Source organism: Ceratosolen solmsi, unplaced genomic scaffold (assembly GCF_000503995.2).
Source record: "Ceratosolen solmsi marchali unplaced genomic scaffold, CerSol_1.0 scaffold41, whole genome shotgun sequence".
Lineage (NCBI taxonomy): Eukaryota > Metazoa > Arthropoda > Insecta > Hymenoptera > Agaonidae > Ceratosolen > Ceratosolen solmsi.
The window spans coordinates 3,457,530-3,475,490 of NW_011948424.1; the positions used below are offsets into that span (position 1 = coordinate 3,457,530).

Genomic DNA, 17,961 nt, shown 5'->3' on the forward strand with positions numbered 1-17,961 from the left:
CTTGTGTTTGCATGCCAGCTATGTGGAAATTGATTTTTTAGCATTTTCATTTTTAAGAAGATAAACATCGCAGGCTCAAATACTTTCGTAAATATTACTGAAAACATGATTTTTATTATTTTACTCTTTTAATTTATCGACTTAAATTAGGATCACTTTTCTCTCAGTACAGGTAAGCATGTATATTTAGTAAGCTGAGCAATATTCAATCAATTTAGTAACCAATTTCATTATCATAAAAAACGAACACGTGCAGAATACCTGAGAAATATAGAGTTTATTATTCATGAAGAATCGAGAGCAATGACGGATTTTAAGAGTTTGAAACTCAATTCTTGGATTGTCGAACAATGCAAAATCATTGGTGAGTTGATAATATTTTAATGATATTTACATTAATATTTTAATTAATATTTTATTTAATTAATAATAGGTATAAAGAAACCAACGCCTATTCAACAAAATTGCATCCCAGTGATATTGAATGGTCAAGACTGCATTGGATGTGCAAAGACTGGTAGCGGTAAAACATTGACTTTTGTTTTACCAATTTTACAAAAGCTTTGCGAAGATCCATATGGAATTTTTGCTCTCGTGCTAACACCAACCAGGGAACTTGCTTTTCAAGTAAAATTGTAGATCTACTTACTTATCAGCCCATGATTTACAAAGAAATTATATAGCTTTAAATAAATTTAAAAAATAGTTGTATTATTCAATACGATGCTGTAAAATTGAAAGGTTAAGATATCGTTTTATTATTAATAGCAATGAATTTGTTTCCATTAGATTTCCGATCAATTTGCGGCAATTGGTAAATCAATCAATCTTAAGAAATGTACGATCGTCGGAGGTATGGATATGGTAGTTCAGGGACTAGAATTAGCCAAGAATCCTCACATTGTTGTATCGACTCCAGGACGTTTAGCGGATCATTTAGAAAGCTGCGATACATTTTCATTGAAGAAAATTAAGTTTCTCGTTCTTGATGAAGCTGATAGATTGTTAGAAGGTCGTTTTGATAATCAATTAAGTGTCATATTTCAAGCTTTGCCTAAAGAAAGGCAGTCTTTGCTTTTTAGTGCTACTATAACCGATGCATTAAGTAAAGTTCAACAAGTATCCAAAAGAGAAATGTTTCTATGGGAGTCCCAGGATAATCTTGGTATCGCGACAGTAAAGGAACTGGATCAACGTTACGTGCTTTGCCCTGAAAATGTTCGCGATGCATATCTAGTTGAAGTCATTAGAACATTTAGAGACGATAACAAAATTGGATCGATCATGATATTCACCGATACTTGCAAGTATGCAATATTTTAATTTTACCTAATACTTCTTATAAAACATAAGTTTTGTTTTAAATCGATATATGCTTACTATATTATCAAATATTTGTAGAAATTGTCAGCTACTGTCCGTCACATTAAACGAAGTAGGTTTTGAAAATGTAGCATTACACGCTATGATAAAGCAAAAAGAACGCTTAAGCTCCTTGAGTAAATTTAAATCCAGTCACATTAAAATTTTAATTGCCACTGATGTGGCTGCGAGAGGCTTGGACATTCCCGTTGTTACCCTGGTCATAAATCATAATATACCAAATGTACCGAAAGAGTACATTCATAGAGTTGGCAGAACCGCTCGTGCTGGTAGAGGTGGTTTGGCAGTCACTTTGATAACACCACACGATATCAAATTATTGCATGCTATCGAAGAATTAATCGGCACGCAACTTACCGAATATAAAATTGATGGTAAGAGAATAGTATATTTTATACATCACACTTGTATTAAATTATATTTATTATTAACAATTAAAAATTAATTTGTAAGAAAAATGTAATTTGTTAAAGAAATTTGTCAATTAGATAAATTTATTGCTAATCGCGCAATAGCAATAGCAAAATACTACAAAATCTAAGTAAATATATTTAAATAATATTTAACAACATTATATCGCATTCGTGTAATTTCTTATATGAATTTTATTGGTTTTTATAGACAATGAAGTCGTCACCATCTTTCCACAGATATCGGTTACAAAACGTGAAGCCGAAATAAAACTAAATGAGACGGATTTTGATGAGAAAAAAATGATAAATAAGAGGAAAAAATTAATTTTACAAGGAATAGATCCAGAGGAAGCAGACGAAATTTTAAAAAATAGTAAAAAACGCAAAAAAAAGAAAAAGAAGGTAGAAACCGATAAGAAGCTTAGCGAAGATAGTTCATAAAATTTATTTTCTCTTTTTAACAAATGATCAATAATATCTTCATTATCGAGCAATTTGAATACAAATATTTTGGCTACTTTCCATTGATTTGCCATTAATCTCAATACAAACTTGCTTTTACTATTTTTCTACCTGTTCAATGATTAAAATTTAGAATTTATTACTAATATGAACTCGATGGTTGAATAAGGTTTTGCTTACTTTTACTAATGCATTAAAAAGTATCTAGAGAAAATCCGATGTCACCAATGGGTATTATTAATTCACGTAACGGACTTTAAATATATTAGGATTACATAATATCAATGACATAGCCCATTCAAATTTACAGACGCTTTATTTTTAAGAATATCGATTCTGTAATAGTTAATGTGTGACATTCATACGTCGTCTCGTTACATTTACCATAACTGTTATTATTATTAATTATTAATTGACTTATCACCAGAAATACCTAATACGATTACATACACGATAACGTACAAAATATTTACCTATGTTAGATTGACTCGAGGTGTATTAAAATTTTTACAATAATTTGCAATCGAATGGTTTTGTTAATTCGTTGCATTGAACATTGAAAGGAAATGAATTGAAGCAGATTGACATAAAGCTCTATTTCCTCTTACATTATTTGATAAATAAGAGCTCGGATCAGTTATATTCTAACTTAATAAATGAAATTATTTGTTTGTTTAATACAAGTAAAGGAAAATTAAAAGAAATACGTTATAAGAACAGTGTAAGGATTATTAAGTTGTAATAATGATTCCACGATATATTTAATTTTTAACGTTGATATATAAATATATATATATATAAGAAAAAAAAAATTCATATAAATAAAGAAAATGTTAGGAATTAATTGTAAAACTCTTGTTTGATACATATTATGGATAATATTCATATTTGTTGGTATAAGACAAAATTGTCATCGTTTATAATTTAATATTAACAAATTTATACATAAATATACACAAAGCATTTTGTAAGTTGTACAGTGACTTTACATAAATAAATACAAATATCCCATTATTTTTTACTACGTTTTTGCAACTTTAATATAGAAATTATTGCCAGATATGTAAAAATATCATTATAGATCTTAAAGCTTATTTCATGCTTTATTTTGTTCTATTAAAACAAATTCAAATTTCAATAAAATAAATGATTTTCTTTTTTTTATCAGCTATTTATCACAATTATTTCAGAGTAGATTAAATAAAGCATTTGTAAAATAATACTAAAATATTATAAATTAATATCGTCTAGATTTTCATAATTATTACAAAAGTATCTCGAAAATAAGATCTATAAATCATCGATATTTTACCGAATATCATAAAAGCCGCCAATAACGCACATAGAAATTTAACTTAATCATCGATGTGTAAGTAGAATTAAGAAGACTTTAAATGTATTAAAATATAAATTAATTTAATGCTTAAAAATTATATAAGTAATAATGGAGATAATAAGGAAATAATATTCATTATTATTAATTGATATACTAAAAAGAATGTAATTAAGTCAAACTAGTCGAAATTAACTCCCAAATATAATATACTTTTAACGAATATTATTATAAATAAGAAAGTTGTTAAGAAATGAAAAGAACTAAATTCTAATATAATACATGAAATAGAATTTTGTAGAATTAATTTAAACATTTAAAGATATATATGAGATATCACTGCCTAAATGTTAAATGTACACTGTATAAAACTAAGAAGCAAAGTTAATAATTCAAATCAGTAAATTATTGAAACTCTTCTTATGAAAGTTAAATAATTTTGATGGATAATTTATGTTAATAAATTGCAAAAACAAATTATATTCAAAATACAATTGAATGTGAGTGTTTGAAAAATCAATAGGATTCAGTTTTAAAATAAAATTTCTTAAAACAATAAAGAAAGATGAAACAAATGAATAAATATATATCATAAGTAAACAAATCAAAAACCAAATTGTATTTCAAGATAAATTTTATGCATGCGAATAAAAGACAGAAACTTATTGTTATATGCTTTTCACCATAAATTATTAAAAGTATACTCATGATTATGAAACATTATTTTTGTAATTTTTTTTAAATAAAATATCCCCGTCAATTATGTTAAGCTGCTGTTATATAAATTCTTTATGTTTATTCCTTCCCCATTATCAAAATACTTTCGCCGAAAGATTTTCCTTGTTTTTTACTAGAGTATCCAACGACATTTTCCCATTTCTCTTTATTTCCTTGTAGAACATTTCATTAAAATAATGAGATACCCTTGGCATTCCCATGCGTCGTTTGAAAATTGTTAACGGGCAAATGTTACGTTTTTTACCTTTGACGTTTGCTGTACGTGACTTAATTACTTAAGACTGAAATTAGAATTTTGTATAGACTTGGCTTAGTCTATTTATTATCTGGTTAGGCTATTTGTAAAAATTAGATTAAATCAGTCAAATGTCTCCTACGTGTGCATCGTACGAACTAGTTAATTAATAAAATCTTGTTTGAATACGTTTAACCGATAAAACTACGCAGGAGAAAGGTAAATTAAAGTTAAATTAAATGTATAAACATTGAATTTTATTAAATGTTTGGAGTATAAAAAATTATTATACAGTGATTAAATGGTATATAAAAAAAAAGTAAACTAAAGTGTTATATCGAATGCTTAATTGAATAAAAATATAATTATTAATTACTCGGTTTTATAAAAATTAAACGGTTTATTTTGCATAAATAATAATATTAAATCAAACGCTTTTCTATTAAAGCTTAATGAATTAATTCTTATTATTAATTTTAATTTGTTCAACATCTCATCACGCGTTTATGGAAATATTTAATTATTAGATGGTGAAAAAATTTTTAAAATGTGCAAAATTCAATCTAGATACGTACATTGCGGCGAATCTAATATTTACTTACACTTTCAGTTTCTGTGAACAATTTGTTGCAATTAATATTTACAATCTCGATTGCAAATCCATATGTTGTTTATATTTTTGATAAATAAAAAAATACTTATCAATTTGCATAAATAGTTGATATAAAATAATATTGTGCAACATTTTGTGGGAGGTGGTACGTGGTGGGGTGGGGTGGGGGGAAAGGTGAAAAATTAAAAGTAATAGAAATTAGTATTTAACAATATTTATTTTTAATTCTCTGTAAATAATCTTAATTATACAAAAACAGTATAAAAGTCCATTCTTGACATATGCTATATATATGTATAGATCCTAATAACACAGATAATAGCTCTAGAAGAATTTAAAACAATTATTTAATTTATGTTTAAAAAGCTTTGTTTTATTTAACAATAAATAGTTATATAATACTAAATCTCTCAAATAAAGTAAGAAAAAATTCTGTTAATTTTCATTCTATGAATAATGTAATTATTTAACAATTATATCGTTGAAAATTAATTTCTTTTTTTTTAATATAAATTATGAGAAATTCTTATTTCAATTAATAAATATTAATCTATCTCTAATGTACACCGTATAAAATATTTATTTTGCAAAATAAACCATTGCCATTGCTATTATTATCTTCACTATTCTGTTTAATTAATTTTCATTTTGTACATTTGTTCAACAAACACGCACGCACTTAAATGCGGATATTAAATATTTTTTAAGGTACATTTTACGATGAATAAAATGTTGATGAATTTAGTATTATAAAAAGCAATTAAAATTTTACGGCGACTTATACTTAAATACAAATGAATGGATAAAATATTTAAGATTACCATAAAATTTGCAATAAAATGTACAGTTGTTTAAGGAGAAAACAATGAATATGTTTTGGTTAACATTTTCTAGAATGATCGACTCGATATTTTAAAAATTTGTATTAAAGTCGCGCTCTTATCTTCTCTTCGTTTCGTATTAGTTGTAATTTATCTAAGAAAGAGTATAGTTCAGCTACATATTCCTTTGGATTGGTTCGATAATGGCCAACGTGAGGAGTATTGTCAAATATCTTCACATAAGTCTAGGAAAACAATTATTCCATTAGATATTGAAAAAATATAACACTAAAATTAAGGACATTTATTAAAGAAACACAAATTTCAGCAGCTCATGGAAAATAATAGAAACCATCCAGAAATTTTATTCCTATTTCAAATATATTATATCCTGAACATCGCACTAACAACTCAATAGCTAAATAATACCGTATTCAAATAATCTTGGTACTTTAATCAAAATACTTACTTTTATGCCTAAGGATTCCCAAGACTCTTTAACCCTCATGTTACTTGTCAGTGAGCCTACTGGATCGGTATTACTCACTAAAAATAGTGCTGGTGTTCGAATTAAATTTAAATGGAACAACTGACTCGATCGAATCCAATATTGTGTTGCCTGTTTGTGAAAAGCTTTCATATGATATCTAGAAAAAAATAGCATAAATTGTACAATTTAGATTATTTTTTATAATAATTGGTGAGCCTATATACAATTAACATATTATATCAAACCGCAGATGATAAGTGGGTAGTCAAGGAATAAATTATCAAAAGATTCTTTCTACAAAGTATTCTTAATATTCTAATAAATTACTTTAAAAAAGAATGTTTTGTTTAAGTCGATGGTTAAAATTAATATTAATGTTTCTAGATATGTGTATACGTACAATTTAATTAAAAATCATTAATTGTACTAATTATTTAGCTTTAAAACTTACTCTAAATATTTTTGCATAACATTTTGGAGTACAATATTATTAGGAAAAACTGCTTTTGGTGTTCCAATTGTTAATTCGCTTATGTCAGCAGCACTGTCCCAGACATGACCAACAATCCGATTAATTACACGATCGTATCTTTTACGATCTTTATGAATAAAATCTAAAACTTCTCCCCACATGTAGCCACCGATAGAAAATCCATGCAACAGAATCTGTTCGTAGCATATATTTTGATCTAAAAATTGCAACAAATCATAGGCTATAATCTGTAACAAAATAATTGCAATGTTAAAAAATAATGTTTCTTCATTTGTGCCAAAAACAAATTCAATAAGATTTAAAATAATAAAAACTAATATTTACAAGAATGTTCTTTTATTTTTGTACATTGAGCATTACATGACTTTTTATTATTCCCATGACTCTTATCAATTTACAATATATCATCAGTCTTAGCAATTTATTACTTATTACAGTTTTATCAATTTATATACTTTCAAAGTCTTTAATATCAATATTTCTTATTAAATAGTAAATAGTATTCAATTTTATGAAAGTTTATGAAGCTCAATTTAATAATAATTAATAAAGAAAAATAGTCTCTATATAAACTGTATTCTATACTTGGATTTTTCCATCCTTTTGATATTTAATTTTATTTATATATATATATATATATATATATATATATATTGTTTCAAATGATATTTTAAAACAATTATTGCATATAAAAATTTGTACTCGATGAAAGAAGAAAAGTTAAAAATTGCTACTTGAATACATAAATATACTTTCTTTAACTTTTAAAACTTGATTTATTCAAAATTTATTCTAAATAGATACGAATAAAAAGATGCTCTTACCCGTGATCCCTTAATAGGCCACATTAATTGCCAAGGAGTAATAGATACTGTAACGACATCAAAGCCTTGCTCCATGTAAAAATTTACAAACTTTTTAATATGATTAGGCTTTGATAAAAGCCAACAAAGTAACACTAACAATGGACGGTTGGCATCAATGATTGAATTGGGATTTATAATTTTTTTAGATTCTTTAATAATAGACAAATTATTGTCATCCGTTACTAAATCAATGTTTTTGCTAAGTTGATGAGTACTCATGAAGTTACAACCGACAAACCCAAGCATCTGAAATGCAAATAATAATAGAATTAGAATAACAATTGTGCATTAAATCACCCTTGTTTACAATTAACAAACAATTAGTAAAGAATAAATTATATTTACCATATTGTTTCTTGGTCTTGGTGCTGAAAATTTGGTAAGAACATGATTACCAAAACGATTTCTTGTTAAAGTTGAAAGAGTTACTCTCATGAATGCCATGACTATTCTCATCTTTTATACTAAAATAAAATAAATTAATGTCCTTTAAATTCATGCCTTCAATACCTTATGGATATTATATTAAATTAGAAATTAAATATAAATTAGAAACCATAGAATAGAATATATAGAAAAATAATCGCATAAATAAAAAAATGCTCCAACAGTGGCACACACTCACCTTCCAATCTAAACGCTATCGTACTCGAATGTAATTTTCCCGCCAATAAAATATTTAAAATAAGAAGCTTTAGCATTAAATAAGCAATGAAAAGGCGATCGATTCACAAAGTCAAGAGTTAATTGCACGTTTGGATCAGAAATATTGTCACGGCCTAGCGTCATAAGCAAGAATCTTTAATCTTAGGCCCACAGAACTGTCAAAAAGAAGGGCTCGTTTTTACATACGCACATGCACGCACACGCGCGCCCACGCATTCACATAAAAATTGCACGTGTATTTACATGCTTCTTTCGCGTGCTCGAAGCAAGGACTGCCAACGTAATACTTTTGTAAAAATCCAGCTGGTATAGTATGATATATAATAGACGGAGACACAGTTATCAGCATACAACAACGACTAACTCTATACATTCTTAGTACTCGCATTCTTCCCTAAATCCCTCTTAACTAATCAACTAGCTTTAACGTTACATGAATCTGTCTCTCTTGCACGGCTTCCCCTTCTACGGCATCTTTAAACGCTCGCCACATTGACAACCCCAACGCGTAAAAGTTCATTCGCGAGCATCGGGGATGCCATTACAAAAGTCCTCCTCTCTTTTCTATAATTTACTCGTAGCCTCGCTCGCTCGCACGCTACCAAATTAACCACGATGGCGTGCTTTCAATTTCAATTGGCACTACTTGGACGATTGTTTCATAGTGAGAGAGAGAGAGTGAGAGAGAGAGAGAGAGTGACACGTAAAGCGACGATTACTGCGTGTTATCGCGTTATTAGCCCTTGGTTGCTTGCATGCAATCGCATTCCACGAAACCTTCCATGCGAAAATGCCGTAATGCCAAGGCGACGCTACAAGATCATCGATCGGATTTAACGTCCCTTCTGCCGATATGCAAATGACAAATGGGCAGACAAACGTCGCCTTGAAACTCGGCCTTTCTAATCAAGCCCAAATTCGTTTCTCCTCTGCCTTGTTGGCGAGATTGGTTTTATGCCCAGCCGTTTGCGCCTACGCAGCACACACAGGTTGGATTCGAATAATTGGCGAATGAAATGAAAAAACGACAGACCAATGACAGGGTTCGGTAGGACATCCACGAGAGCAAAAGCTTATATTAACACCTGTCGCCGTCAACAAACACAAGCATCCAACGCTCCTTATCAATCCTTATTATAATAATTTATTGATAACGAGACTAAGCGTCCATACTTTTCAAACGACTTTTATGAAATTTCATCATAGCAATAATAAATAATGACGGAAGAAAAAAAAACAATCAAAACCACGATATCCGTGAGAGAATATTTTGAAGTTTTCTTAAGTTAAATTATTTTAATAAAATTATATGGAAAGTGAAGGATAATTTTAAAAGATGAAACAAAGCCAAGACGAAGTATATATATTTTTATAACGCAGCTGTTCTTCGACAGGCAGATTTTCATTTTTCGATCTTGGCAGAAATGAGACAAAAACGTTGGAATTTCTAAAAAAAATTAGTCCATTAAACTTGGATAATCATTATTGTCTGGCTATCGCTATTTTTATAAATAAACGAACTCGATCGTTTGCCATACCACTAATATATATCCAAGTTTACTTAAACCACAAATGTTCGATGCTAAGATTATTTAGTAAATCTATGAAAAATATATTAATTTACATACCAAATATGATTGTTAAAGTATATTTACGATATATATATATATATATATATATATACGAATGAAAATATGGTAAATACCGAATGCTGCTGATAAAATTGTATGACTCATTATCGTAGTAAATTCACTACAATTTTTCATTTATTGTTTTCGAAAACATAAATTTAAACTATTTTCTTTATTTCAAATCGTAAAAATATTATTATTCGATATTCTAATTTTCCTTAGATTTTGCGAGTATATAATACGGCTCATCGCAAAAACATAAACTACAATAATCATCAATTAATTAAATTAAGATAATTGAATGGAAACAGTTGTTATTCGCATCGAGCGTTAGTTTACAAATCTAAGGTAAAAGGTAAAGTGATATTTAAATTTTTTATTTCAAATTTTTTCCTATACTTTTGAAATTGTAAACAATAAAAACTATATACCATTATAACTTATATAACTAAATAAAATACCATTATAATAAATTGTAATTCCTAATTCTGCGCGCGCGTGTCTGTGTATATATGCTTGTACGATTACGCACACCCACACACTCATACACATGCTAATTTAATAATTAGCATTGCAATTAATTGTTTATAAATAAAGAGAATATTAATGTTATGTGCAAATTATTAAATCTATAGACACCAATTTAAAAATTCATATTACATCCTAGAAATGAATCTATTATATTCCGATTTTTCATCCTGTTCATATGTATATTATACATGTGCATGGCAAAAAGAGTAAAACAAATGTAACAGATATATACAAAAACATATTTTCCACATTTATTTAAATTTATAATTTTAACTATTAGCCAATTAGTTATTGATAAATTCATACAGTAGTATTGTTTTAAATAATATTCGAAATAAAGAATATAATTATAAATACAAATATATTTATCAGATCTAATTTCATTAAAAACATAAAGTTTATTATGAATATTTATTACTAAACAAATAATATTACTTATAATAATAAATGTGTGACAAAATTATTTTTTTATATGTTCGTATCGACTAATAATTTGGTATTTGAAGTAAAGAGAATTCAATCTATATGTAATAAAAATTTTAATATATAACTAAAAATAGTATTTATTATAAAATAGGATTTTTTTCTTAGAATTTATGAGTAATTATAGAAATTAATATTATAAAAATTATATTAATTATAACTAAAAACTTCTTTTACTGACTGACGGCAAGAATAACATAAAATTTAAATTTATTTATTATTTTGAACATATTGTACTATACAAATATTATAAACTATTAATATAAAATAATTTTTATAAAAAGAAATCTTTATAATATTAATTAAATTCTCAAATTCTCATATTTTGTGAAAAAAATGAATTTTCCATTCCATCATAAAATTAGTTTACATTTGTTAAAAACTATAAATTATAATCATTTTTCGCTGAGCAGATTAGTAAAAATTAACGTATTTGATTTGATCTTTAATAAATTACAAAAATTCTTACAAATATATATTTCTCATACTTTCTTCCAGACTTAAAATCTATTTTGCATCACATTTATTATACATTATAATAATTATTATTTGAACATTGAACTCATAATATACTTAATCGCAATATACTTTTTATCAATATAGCCTTTCATTTTAATGATATTAACATACCGAATAATATTACTGTAAACTATTTGATAGAATGTCAAATCTTCAACATAAATATATATTATAATAGGAGAAAGTGTCGTTATTATTTTACCTCCATATTTAAAAGTAAAGAAACTTTTAAAATAACGACATTTTTTTTTACAAGTCAATTAAATGGTTAAATTTAAGTGGCTACGAGTAAAAGTAAATAAAGTGGTTGAATTTTCATAGTAATTAATTACAAAATATCAAATTATTTATTAGTGAATTTTTGGCAAAAAATCCTCATAAACTCATAAACTTGTAAAGTTTTAGATGAAAAAAAAGTTTTCAATTAGAAGGCAAAACGAATGTCATTATTTACCTTCCAAGCTCCTTACATTAGTAGTTTTAATCTAATATTACAACTGTTAGACTCGTATATATAACAGCCAGTATACGTTAATTATTTTGAATTGAAAAAAAAATGGCTTTTTATTGATAAGCTGATATTTAAATCATACTTTTATCTTTTAATTATTTGTAAGAGAATATGTAATGTATAAAATCTCAAAATGAATTTCAATTCAATTTTGTTAATTTTTCTATTTACTTAGTATATTTTTATATTTATACATTCAATAGCGTATAATTTTTTTTTTTTATTGTTATTTATCACTATATACTTTTAAAATCTCTCTCTCTCTCTTTTTTTTTTTTAATTCGTAGGGAATTTCTCTTTTAAAGAATCGTACGGATAAAATGAAAAGATGTGATTACAATTGTTTTATATGTACTTGTTCATTTTTTTTAAAGTTAGCCTAATTCTTAAATTAATTTTATTATTTAATTTCTTCAGTATGCAATTATTTAAATATTCATTAAACAGATACTTAATAATAAATTCAATTAAACATAGTATTTATGTTATAGTTATTGTTTATAATATTGAATAAGTAAGTAAAATTTGTTCTAAGAATAGAGTGAAAAGGGTTAAGAAAAAAGAAAATTTATCATTATCTTCATGTCATACGAAAAACCTAATATTACGTATTAGATTTACTAATCTTACCTAAAGCAAAACTAATTAGCATAATAAAATTCAAAACTTATTGTAAGTTCATTATGATTTTTTTTCTTCATTTATGTAATGTGCGAAAATGAATTCTTAGAGCACGAATTATAATGGCCGTAACGCATGTAAATATTATTATAATTATACAGATATGAGGTAAAAATGGATATAGTAAAAGATAATTTTACGTTCGATAATTATGAATAAAAATCATTTATAAATATCATAGTTATAAATATCTAGTTATAAATACCATTTATAAGTATCATAGTTTAAAACTGGCTATTAAGATTTTACGAATGTGAGACGATAAAAATTTAGATTCATTAGTCATCGTATCTTTATTAAATTTTAACATATATTTTATAAATATTAAACCATAAAAAAGTTTATACTAATATTCGTCATGTAAATTACGAAATAATTTCACGAAATAATTTTACGAAATAATATCAATGTATATATAGCATATAATATTTATTAAATATTTTTATTAATTTTAAATTAGAGTGCTAATCAGCATTGGTCAAACAATGCTTTTATGTATCAGAATTATGTAATATATACATAAATGTCTGTATTCATTAATACATACATACATACATATATATATATATATATATATATATATATATATTTCAATATCATCATCATATATAATATCAAGTTTAATTATATGCAAATATACGATGCGTTCGAGTATCATTGAAAAAGTTTTAATAGAAAATTCTTAAGTAAACATAAGTATGCAAATATCTTACTCACTAATTAATACGACGGAATGTAATGTTACTCAATAGCTATAAAATGGGAAAATGTAAAAAAAAAAATTATATTCAAATTAATTCTTTGTAGAACTTTCAAACGATTCCATGGCATACGCATAAATAATAATACTGAATACACATTTACATAATTTACATGAGTTTCACGATTATTATTGTCGTTACAACTGCACTTCGTCAAAATATAGTTTTTAAAGTTTCGATAGAACGTCTTACGTAATAAAGCTTCATATAAATTTAACATAATTAATTACATACGATGAAAAATTTGTTAATTCACAAAAAGTTAGTTTTAATAAAGTACAATAATAAACTAAATATTTATATGAACAATATTAAAATTGAAAATTACTAATAATTTTACTACTGTTAATAAAATAAAAAATAAAGAAAAAAAGGTTCAAGATAGGCCATTAGCAAAAGAAAAGTTAAGAAAGTTATGTTTAATATTGGTCGAAATTATTTGAAAAACAAGACCTTTCGAATGGGAAATAAAATTGAGAGTTAAGTAGCACATGATACTTTGGCCTATTTATTATTTGAATAGCCGAGTAACAAATATTTTATTTTTATGTGATTAAGTGAAATCTAATAATTTCAGCAAATGGTGAAAAATATTAATTTATATATGTAAAAATTATCGCTATATTTTTTTTTTTTTTTTTTTTTTTTTTTTTTTTTTTTTTTTTTTTTTTTAAAAAAAATTAGACAGGACAAAATGACTCACTAGACTGCATATCGTAATTCAATTGTTACTCTCTCTTGCTCTTTTCCACATTTTTCACGATTCGTAACAACGAATGCCCGATATAGTGCAATGATCTTGACACTTACTCGATGCTAATGAACAGCAACATCAAGCTACAGAAGCTCAAGGTCAACGGACGATACACGCTATTTTAATTGTTATTATGCGTTTGTACCAGTAAAACAGTGAATAACCGTAGAAATTCTGGACTATACCGTTTCTTTACCTCGATCGATATTTCCTTGCATACTTGCATCGGTAATATGTAAAAAAAAAACAAAAAACAAAACAAAAAAAAAACATGCATTTCTAGATATGTATATTAAAATGTTTATTGAATTTGCTACAATTGAGCATGCTGAATAAAAGTATACATCGAGTAGAAAATATTTCTCATTCCTTTCTTTCTTTATCTTCTGCATATAAACATACACAAAGCTATGTGTATAAATAAATAAATTACGAATATGTAAATAAACTTAATTAAAGGAGCCTGATTATTAATTAAAAAATGAAAAAAGTAACTTTGAATTTTAAGACTTAAAGAGTACATTCTTGCGCGAAAAGAAAATAATATGTAACATTGAATGTACAGAATTTTTCCTACGTTCACCATTTGCATCAGTATTGCTGAGCAAACCATGGTTGCAGCCATAAATAATAATTAATTATAAAAGGATAATATTTTACAAAAATCTTTAAATAATTTCAATAATTAAAAAGAAAATAATATATATATATATATATATATATGCATTTCTAGATGCATGTATTTCCTCAATATAAATTATATTATTAAAAAAAAAAAAAGAGAATATTTTCATTTCAACAATGGATAGTTTAATTCATTGGCTATATCTATTGAATAAAAAACATGTTTTAAACAAATCCAAAATATTTGAAGATTAGATAAGATTTTCTTTATCAAAATATATTAATACGTAATACATACAGTACAGATTATCATTACTTTATTTAATAAATCCAAAGGAAAAAATGTTCTTATATTACAATTATATAATTAATTATAAATATGTAAACACTTGTTAATAATATTGAATATTCGTAACTCAAATAAAAACAAAATTCCAAAAACTATAATAAACTATACTGTATTAATTTTTTATAATAATATAATATAATCATCTCTTAGACATTTTTATCATTATACTTTCACATGATTATTTGTTATTTATAAAAGCATTGTTTTCATTTAGAGTAAAAAATATAAATTATAAAAAAATATATATATATATATATATATGTATATGTATTTCTTTTTTCTAAAAGAAAATGCTAATACTAAGAAAAAATATGTTAATTTGGAAAAGAAATGTGAATACACGTTACTTTGATTATGGAACGGAAATAATTTTTTAAAAATTTTATAAAAATTTTATATAAATTTTTCATTTTTATTCATAAATACTTGTCAAATTCCGTGAAAAATATTAATTAATTAATGTCAATGGCTAGTGGCCTATAATGTATCATTTAAATGATATTATAAATATTTAACAATTAAGACTAATTATGACTATGATGAATTATTTATCGTTTTTTTTTTTTTTTTTTTTTTTTTTTTTTTTGAAGCATTAATAATATATTTAGATATTACTATATTATCGTAATAAAATTAATTGGCTCTCGCTAAAAAGGGCATACAAAGAATGTAAACAATGGAAACAATAAATTAATCAATTATAATTGGATTATTGTAGCTATATTTGAAAAAGTTAAAGATATGTGATTTAAAATTATCTTGCATAATAATGTTATTACAAGCAATTTTCAAAGTTCTCCATACAGTTTTTTTTACAAATAAATAAGATATTTTATTTGACATTTTAATTAATGTGTAATAATGTGCGAATAGACATTGAACTTACTGTATATGCATATAATATCGATTAGCCAACAAAAGCATAAAATAAACATATTGCTCGTTTCGAATGATTGTTCCACGGATTTTACATGATCGCTCAATTAAATGCCGAAATTAATTGCATGAGATAATTAGCAATAAAATCACAACAAGCACAATTATAGCCACAATACATAACTATGATAGTAAAGTTTTGAGAAAAAGTGTGGAATTAACGTCAATTTGATAATAGAAGCTTAGCGCACGATAATATTAAATGCCATTGCAAGAGATTAATCAGAGAAATTCAGGGTCAAAATGAAGAGAGCCGAAAATAATTTAGCCGACTAAACGAAGGCCAGTGCTCTTGATGGTCACGTGAGCAACAACACGTTATTCACTGTTGTTTGTTTCGGCCGACTCCGTCAAGGTTTCATTATTTTCACCTCAGCCTCGGTTCGTTCCCATACTCCTCCTCCACTTTCTCCCCGTCTCCTCAACCCCTCACCAATCGTCCACCCCGATCCCATTGTAATATAAAATAATTTTGTTCTCGCGACAATGGGATGGACATATCACCGAGGTCCTTTAATTCCACTCCATATACTCCGAGCTTTAACTCACAGGCGGAGAATTTCCTAAATTCAGCGAAATTCCTAAATCAATCGAGGATCTCGTGGCCTCCCTCGCTGGCAGCGTTGCACCAACACTGCCCAACACAAATACCAATAACAATAGCCCCGGATGCATTACAAAAAAAAAGTGCCGGGGATCCAAGGCAGTCAGTACCGCGACTCATCCGCGTCTTTTCTCTCTTAAAATAGTGAAGGAAAAAAAAGAAACTCACAATTCGTAAGGCACGCGAGGTGTTGGCGAGGAGCGACTGGTGACCGCGACAGCTTCACCAGTCTTTAAATTACTATCTTCGGCCCTCTCGGCTTCCTTCCTTACTCGAGCTGAGGGACGTCGGTCCGCGAGTAAGGACTTTGTCAGCAGCACCTCCACGGCTTCCTCCCGTTTCGAAGTCGCGACGAGCCGTGTTTCAGTGGTAAGAGGAGTGCGAGGAGGAGGAATACGACGGCAGCATAGTGTCGCTCTCGAAGCTTCAATGACAAAGGCTGGGCGAGCTCCTGGTGACGACTCCCCGATAGTGCGCTATGCTACGGGCTCATAAGGCGCTGTCTGGGCCCGAGAATATCATTCGAGACGGGCGTGAGCCGGAGCAGCTGGTAGCCCCGTAGGTTCCCCCGAGAGGCTCCGAGAACTCTAGGGCGGCGAAGAGCCCACGGCCGCTCTCGGGTCGACGCTCGACTGGCGCGCTTCTCCGGGTCCAATGGGAGCCCCTCGTCCGATAACCTCACACTCGACTCTGACCAATGACGGGCCGCTCCTCCTCGACACCTACTCCCGTCACTATTAATTTATATGCCTCACCACCCCGGCCGCCCCGTCCTACTCCTCTGCGCCAGAACGTTGGCCGTCCGATGCTATGTTGATATCGCCGATCCGACGGCACTGCTTCGCCTCCGCGCCTGCGCATACGCACCCTCTCTGCTTAACACGCACACCCCTCCCCCGCCAAATCCGCCGAACAATCCCCCCCCCCCCCCCCCCCCCCGCCCAACCCCCCCCCCCCCCGGCAGTCTCACACTCGCAACACCGCCGTCATCCATCCCCACCTCCATCGCTCCCTACCTCCTCGTCATACGCACAACCACCAACAGCAGTCCAAAATTCCATTGG

The 17,961-nt window shown here is 27.9% G+C and overlaps 2 protein-coding genes across 4 annotated transcripts; one reads left to right on the forward strand and one right to left on the reverse strand.

Moving 5' to 3' along the window:
- The first annotated feature begins 227 nt into the window (after window positions 1-227).
- On the forward strand, window positions 228-2,374 carry Dbp45A (putative ATP-dependent RNA helicase Dbp45A). The gene is made up of 5 exons (XM_011499990.1): window positions 228-364; window positions 434-627; window positions 790-1,307; window positions 1,402-1,757; window positions 2,005-2,374. Exons 1-5 carry the CDS (start codon window positions 304-306, stop codon window positions 2,235-2,237), a joined length of 1,362 nt encoding a protein of 453 aa, XP_011498292.1. The 5' UTR covers window positions 228-303; the 3' UTR covers window positions 2,238-2,374.
- Window positions 2,375-5,980: 3,606 nt separating this feature from the next.
- Window positions 5,981-17,557, reverse strand: l(2)k09913 (transmembrane protein 53-like lethal (2) k09913). Of its 3 annotated transcripts, none has more exons than XM_011499991.1 (6): window positions 17,066-17,557; window positions 8,193-8,311; window positions 7,806-8,093; window positions 6,940-7,208; window positions 6,468-6,645; window positions 5,981-6,243 (listed from the first exon to the last, which is right to left on the reverse strand). In XM_011499991.1, the coding sequence occupies exons 2-6, from the start codon at window positions 8,301-8,303 to the stop codon at window positions 6,103-6,105; spliced, it is 987 nt and encodes a 328-aa protein (XP_011498293.1). In that variant the 5' UTR covers window positions 8,304-8,311; window positions 17,066-17,557; the 3' UTR covers window positions 5,981-6,102. The 3 variants fall into 3 exon arrangements, with proteins under 3 accessions (XP_011498293.1, XP_011498295.1, XP_011498294.1); XM_011499993.1 differs by lacking the exon at window positions 17,066-17,557 and adding an exon at window positions 8,947-9,070; XM_011499992.1 differs by lacking the exon at window positions 17,066-17,557 and adding an exon at window positions 8,473-8,794.
- Between the last annotated feature and the right edge of the window lie 404 nt (window positions 17,558-17,961).